At 53.8% G+C, this 6,765-nt stretch overlaps 1 protein-coding gene across 1 annotated transcript; it reads right to left on the reverse strand.

Moving 5' to 3' along the window:
• Nucleotides 1–187: 187 nt before the first annotated feature.
• ANKLE1 (ankyrin repeat and LEM domain containing 1) lies at nt 188–5,219 on the reverse strand. The gene is given in 13 exon segments (XM_066252642.1): nt 188–1,728; nt 1,976–2,105; nt 2,210–2,365; nt 2,635–2,810; nt 2,938–3,082; nt 3,084–3,138; nt 3,140–3,710; nt 3,965–4,000; nt 4,003–4,102; nt 4,195–4,259; nt 4,262–4,293; nt 4,687–4,867; nt 5,147–5,219. Coding segments are annotated over 13 exon segments (1,893 nt in total). The 3' UTR covers nt 188–1,555.
• Between the last annotated feature and the right edge of the window lie 1,546 nt (nt 5,220–6,765).

Here is a 6,765-nt window from a genome sequence, read left to right on the forward strand (position 1 = left end):
CCTATGTGAATAGTGTGAAATCAGAACATCACCACAAGTTGGAGGTATTGATCAAATTTTTTTTTTTTTTTTTTCCTGAAGCTGGAAACAGGGAGAGACAGTCAGACAGACTCCCGCATGCGCCCGACCGGGATCCACCCAGCACGCCCACCATGGGGCGACGCTCTGCCCACCAGGGGGCGATGCTCTGCCCATCCTGGGCGTCGCCATGTTGCGACCAGAGCCACTCTAGCGCCTGAGGCAGAGGCCACAGAGCCATCCCCAGCGCCCGGGCCATCTTTGCTCCAATGGAGCCTTGGCTGCGGGAGAGGAAGAGAGAGACAGAGAGGAAGGCGCGGCAGAGGGGTGGAGAAGCAAATGGGCGCTTCTCCTGTGTGCCCTGGCCGGGAATCGAACCCGGGTCCTCCGCACGCTAGGCCGATGCTCTACCGCTGAGCCAACCGGCCAGGGCCGATCAAATTTTTTTTTAAGGTAGGTTCAACTCGACTTTTATTATTTTTTAATTTTTTTTTATTGTTTTTTCCGAGACAGAGAGAGTCAGAGAGAGGGATAGACAGGGACAGACAGACAGGAACGGTGAGAGATGAGAAGCATCAATCATTAGTTTTTCGATGCATGTTGCGACACCTTAGTTGTTCATTGATTGCTTTCTCATATGTGCCCCTCCCGTGGGCCTTCAGCAGACCGAGTAACCCCTGCTTGGGCCAGCGACCTTGGGTCCAAGCTGATGAGCTTTGCTCAAACCAGATGAGCCCGCACTCAAGCTGGTGACCTCAGGGTCTTGAACCTGGGTCCTCCGCATCCCAGTCCGACGCTCCATCCACTGCGCCACCGCCTGGTCAGGTGGTATTGATCCAATTTTATGGTGAGAGAAAAAGGTACAAAGAAGCAATGCCAGGGAGCTTGCATTGCACAGTGACCCCAAGGACTGGTGTCTTACTTGTGGTGCCCACAAGCTCCCTATCCCTGGCCTATCACCATACACAGTCGGCACCTCTAGAGCCTCAGGGCACTTCCCTTCCTGGGGAGACTTTCCACCAGAGCCACTTCTCATTGCAAGGTTCTGAGCCACACCCTCCAATCCTCACAATGACCTGTGACTACAACTGAGGAAACTGAGGCTCAGACAGACAAATTACTGGTCTGAGTTACTACATCTGGCAAGCAACAAACCCAGCTCTTGAACTGGGTAGATTTCCTTCACATGGCTGAGGAAGCCCCCAAACCACAGGGTGGGTGCCCTGTGTCTGGGAGATAAAAGTGGACTTTGTCAATACAGATAGGACCAAACTGCCAAAGCACTGGCAAGGTCCAAAACACCAAACGTTCCAAAGAATCTTCTTGTCCACTTATTCTTCCCACGTAAGAGGGAACTCACTACTTCTCCAACAGTTCCATCTATAACAAAGTCCTCCTTTAGCCTGAGTGGGAGATCAACCCTGCTGCACCTCCTCCCAGCACCAGCTTTCTAGAACTGGAGATGGAGAGCCACATTCAGCACAGGGCAGCTAGAATATTTAAATCCCCTGATCTCTGGATAGCAATTCTCCAGTGCTCAGCCACGGGCCTCGATGTCTTGGGGTTGCAACTCTCGCTCTCTCTCAGCCAGGAACACAAAAAGGGCGCAATGCAGCAGATATGCCCCCAAGTGGCAGCACTGGGCGGGTGACCACCTTGCCACCACTCCATAGCAGTGTCCTTGTTCTTGGTTGGTCAGTGTCTGGATCCCTGGAGAAATTGGGGGTGAGGTGACAGGGGCAGCCCCAGTGAACTTCCAGTAGAAGTATGTGACAGTGAACCCACCGTGTATTCCGCTTAAGCAGATATAAACCCATGGAACAAAATATATGCATGTGTAGGTACTTAGTCAGTACTCAATAATTACTCAGCAAACTGCCCTGAAAGGGAAAGGGTGAGGGAATTGGTCAATTAAATGCCCTTCCTGTGATATTCACCCCATAACCCAGGCACCCACCTAAAGCATCCACAAGACATGCCTCTCAAGTGTAAGCCTCCACAGCGATTACATGCTGAAAGCAATGCAGGGACACAACACCATGACCACTGGTCCAAATGTCCAAAATCTGGTGTACCTTGGGGCAGGCCTGGGAAGCCAGGGCAGGGGCAGGGTCTGACCCCCAACTCCCTCCTTCCTCTACCTCCCCACAGCCTGGCCACCCTGCCCTGCCCTTGGTCCTTATCCTCACACCTGTTTTTCTGGCTGACCATGGTAGCCAAGGGCCTTTCAGAGGTGGACATTTGGCTGGGCCTGTGTCCTCTTGCCCACACAGAATATAGCATGGACAAAAGTCCGAAGGCGTTCAGCTGGGGTTAGTGAGAAGGCTTGGGCAGGCAGGTCCTGTGTCTTCTTGGATGAAAGGGTTTGGCTCAGAGAGAAAAACTGGTAAGAGTAGCCCTGGAGAAAAGTCTCTAAGGTCACAGGTCATATTGAACCCATATCCAGTGACCCCCATTTTCCAAGGCAGAGTTGTGGCAACTCCCCACAGACACTCAGCAGCTTGAATTAGGTCCAACTGCCTTTTATAGAGTTTATGACCAGAGAGGTCCAATTCCCTTCCCAAGGGCACAGAGCACAAAGAACCAATCCCAGAATTTTCCAGCTCCCAATTCTGCATACCTAGGGTCCAGCAGCAGATACATGAAACTGGACTTCACTACACCCTCCCACCACCTTTTGCTGGGATCCAGCCGCTCAAACTGCAGGGTGAGTGCATCCTCATCTGCCTGCACATCTGGGATTTGGCCTGTCCTCATGGCTTCAATCAGCTCTGGGCTATAACCTGAAAAATCTGGGCCTGGGAGGGGAAACTGAGTCAAGGGAGACAGAGGAAGGGGTAGTGCCCAGAGAAGAGAGAAGTGGGATTGAGAACTGGGAGTCTCCGGAGACTCCTTGAACTCTGGATTCCCAGAAGGGACCAACCAGGAGCAGCCTGGGCTTTGTTTCTCATTGTCGGAGGTATTGTAGCTAGGTGAAGAACATGATGAAGCCTGGGCTCTCACCAAGTGCCAAAAGCCCTTGCAGCAGCTCTAGGTAAGACATGGCCAGGACCGGCAGGCAACCAGCAAGAGCAGACTGGATCCCTGCCACCTGTAGAGCTCATCTCATCCTCTGTCAGCTAGAGCAGCCTCCTCACTGTCAAGGTATAACTGGTCATCTGTTAGGAAGTGGAAGTTGAGGGGTTCATGCAGTGGTTCCTGAAGTGAGCTGTGGGCTGGGCTCCCATCTGGGAGGGATGTATGGGAAAGGGAGGCATCTGGCAAGGTTAGAGTTTGGGCCTGTAGACGAGCTGTTAAATCTGCCTCCTTGACCCTCGAGACAGCTCCATATGCCAGCTGTGGGATGTCCAGAGACTTTAACACCCTCTGGGATGGTCAGCTAGCAGAGAGGAGTTGTGGCTTGGTTGGGAGCAAAGACCCAGTCCAGTTGGAGGCTGGGTCTTTGGCTCCAGAGGTCTCAACTGCTGTGAGAAAGGACACATCTGAACTGCAGTCCCAGCACACTCGGGATGACTCTATGCTGCTATCCTTGTCAACAACCTCAGGGTAGGCAAGGAGGCTGAGGGGTCCAGGGTCAGCCTCCAGGTCCATGTCCCTGCTGTCACTTCTGCTCAGTGCTGTGGAGGAGTCCAGCATCACATTGGGAGGTCCAAAAGGACTGGTGTTCAGCCCCTTTCCCTTGAGGCCTGTGCCTGGAGCAGAAGATGAGAGTAAGGGGTCAAAGAACAGGGAAGGGGGTAGCCAAAGACAGAGATAGGAGTTAGATCAGACAGAAACAGGTGGCTGGAGTCAAAGTGAGGAGAGAGAAAAAGTGAAGGCAGGCAGAGCTGACCATAGACACTGGACATGAAACAGCCAGAACCAGAGGTAGACAGTGGAAATCAGTGAGACACAGTAAGTTGATCCATAGGCCAAGCCCCTGTGTCCGCACAGGCCCCACACTCACCGTTGGGCTCAGGTTCTAGCTCTTGGGTCTCTGCTCGGTCCGGATAGGGGTCCTGGTCAGCGTCTGGAGCTCCCTTAGGAGGCACACACAATTCTGGTGCCCCTGCTCTTCTGCCAGGTCTATTGGCGGGAGTCCATCCTGCGACGGCGCAATAAACAGAGGGTGCCCTAAGCCCTCTTCCCTCCTACTCTCCTGGTCTGCGCTTGGGCTCTTTGTGGAGGGCCCCTCACCTGGTGGCGCAGCCCTGGCTCAGCAGCTCCGGGCTGCAGCGATAGCCCTAGGCCGTGGCCACATGCGCCACATGCAACGGTGTTAGCTTCTCGGCTGATCTAGGGCAAGAGAGTAGGAAGGAACTCGATCTCCGTTCTTGAGCCCCAGAGCCTTGGCCCTCGTCCCCCCATCTTCATCCTCCAACCTGAGACACCTCAGAATCTAGATTCTGCACCCTCGGGCTTGGACTGAAACTTCTGCTCTCTTACCCTATATAGATTCTACTCCAGTCGCAAACCTTTGATCCCCACTGTGGCTCTAGTGCAACCCCCAACCCTCGGTCTGGGACCCTAGCCCCCGCCCGTGTACCCTCAGAATCCCTCCCCTGGTTCCCCAAGCTCCGCCCTGGGGCATCGAATCCCCACCCTTGGAAGGTGGGAGGCCCTCTCGGGACTCCCAGGCCTCGCCCTCGAACTCAGAAGGTCCCGCCCCGGGACCAGGGCTATCCTCACCGAGCATTGGGGTCCTCGCCTCCACGCGGCACGGCAGCGAGGTATCGGAAAGCGTGCGGATGCCGGGCTCTCACTACCAGGAGGACGGCTGCGGGGCCATCCGCGAGCACCAAGTTGGGGTCAGCGCTGCGGCGATCAGGCGGTCTGAGATGACCGCGACCCCTCGCCCCCCTACCCCGTCCTTAGTGCGGCTCCCCACCCGCAGGGCTGTCCGCAGCAGCTGCGCCAGGTCTTCCGCTGCGCTCATGCTCACGCGGTCCCCCAGTCTTGCAACCCAGGCTGCCCGTTTCAAACTTCCTGCGGTTCCCCGCCCCTTGGCTCTGGTCTCAACAGTGGTCTCAGCATCTGAGTAAAGTACAGGGTCCACAACCAGGCCATTCCGCAACCAGGCCATCCCGCACCACATCCACGCAGCACATGGTGAAGTTTGAAGGCCTTAGTGCCCTCCCAGGCCCGCGACCTCGAGGGGTCTCCAGGTAGGGCCTGGGATCGCTGGTAAGGCCTGGGCGGATGGAGGCAGCTGGGTCTGTCATTATCTGATCTCAAAATGGGAGGGGGAGCCTACAACCTGGTGACTCAGAAGTGCCCACTGACGAAGAGGCTTCTATTAGCGCGCAAATTCAATTAAGAACTCCCACCTCCAACTCTGTGTCTCCGGTTTTCAGTCTCACTGAGACAGGAGTCCCTGACTTTGGGGCGCTGGGCCATAGGAGAAGCCCTTCTAGGTTGGTGTAATGTTGAAGGAACATTTCCTGATAGGGGCCTGACACACAGGTACCTACCTAATAAATGTTATGGGAAACCTGACCAGTGGTGGCACAGTGGATTGGGCGTCCATAGGGGATGCTGAGGGCTTCAGTTCAAATCCCCCACCTCCCAGGTCTCAGGCTAGAGTAGGGCTCTTCAGCTTGAGCATGGGTTTCCAGTTTGAGCGGGGGTGGGGGGGTGGGGTGTGTGTGTGTTGAGCCCAGGATCACTGACATGATTCCAAGGTTGCTGGCTTGAGCCAGGGGTCACTAGCTCAGCTTGAGCCCTGGGTCAAGGCAAGTATGAGAAGCAATCAATAAAAAAAATAACTACCCTGACCTGTGGTGGCACAGTGAATAAAGCATTGACCTGTAATGCTGGGGTCGTAGGTTTGAACCTGCAGGCTTGCTTGGTCAGGGCACAAAGGAGAAACAGCAACTAAGAGTTATGCTTCCTGTTCCTCCCCCCCTTTCGCCTCTTTCTAAAAATCAATAAATAAAAATTTTTATGGCCTGACCTGTGGTGGTGCAGTGGATAAAGCGTCGACCTGGAATGCTGAGGCCGGTTCAAAACCCTGGGCTTGCCTGGTCAAGGCACATATGGGAGTTGATGCTTCCTGCTCCTCCCTCAACTTCCCTCTCTCTCTCTCTCTCTCCTCTCTAAAAATTAATAAAAGTTAAAAAAAAAATTTTTTAAGTTATTTTTTTGTGACAGAGATAGAGAGAGGGACAGATAGGGCCAGACATACTGGAAGGAGAGAGATGAGAAGCATCAATTCTTCATTGAGGCACCTTAGTTGTTCATTGATTGCTTTCTCATATGTGCCTTGACCGTGGGCCTTCAGCAGACCAAGTAACCCCTTGCTCGAGCCAGCGACCTTGGGTCTAAGCTGGTGAGCTTTGCTCAAACCAGATGAGCTCGCGCTCAAGCCGGCGACCTCGGGGTCTTGAACCTGGGTCCTCCACATCCCAGTCCAACGCTCTATCCACTGCACCACCACTTGGTCAGGCAATATAAATAAAGTCTTAAAAAAAAGTGATGCAACTACAACTTGATGCTTCTCATCCCCCTCCCCCACGTTCCTTTTTCTTTCTCTAAAAAAAAAAATGTTGTGTGAAGGAAAAGCTGTTGCTCAATATAGTTATTTTAATTTTAGCCTGGCTAGGCAATGCACAGTAGATAAAGCGTTGGCATGGGACACAGAGGACCCAGGTTCAAAACCCCGAGGTTGCCTGCTTGAGCATTGGGCTCACCAGCTTGAGCAGTGTTGCTGGTTTGAGCGTGGGGTCATAGACATGACCCCATGGTCGCTGGCTTGAACCCAAAGATTGC

This window comes from Saccopteryx bilineata, chromosome 1, assembly GCF_036850765.1.
Source record: "Saccopteryx bilineata isolate mSacBil1 chromosome 1, mSacBil1_pri_phased_curated, whole genome shotgun sequence".
Lineage (NCBI taxonomy): Eukaryota > Metazoa > Chordata > Mammalia > Chiroptera > Emballonuridae > Saccopteryx > Saccopteryx bilineata.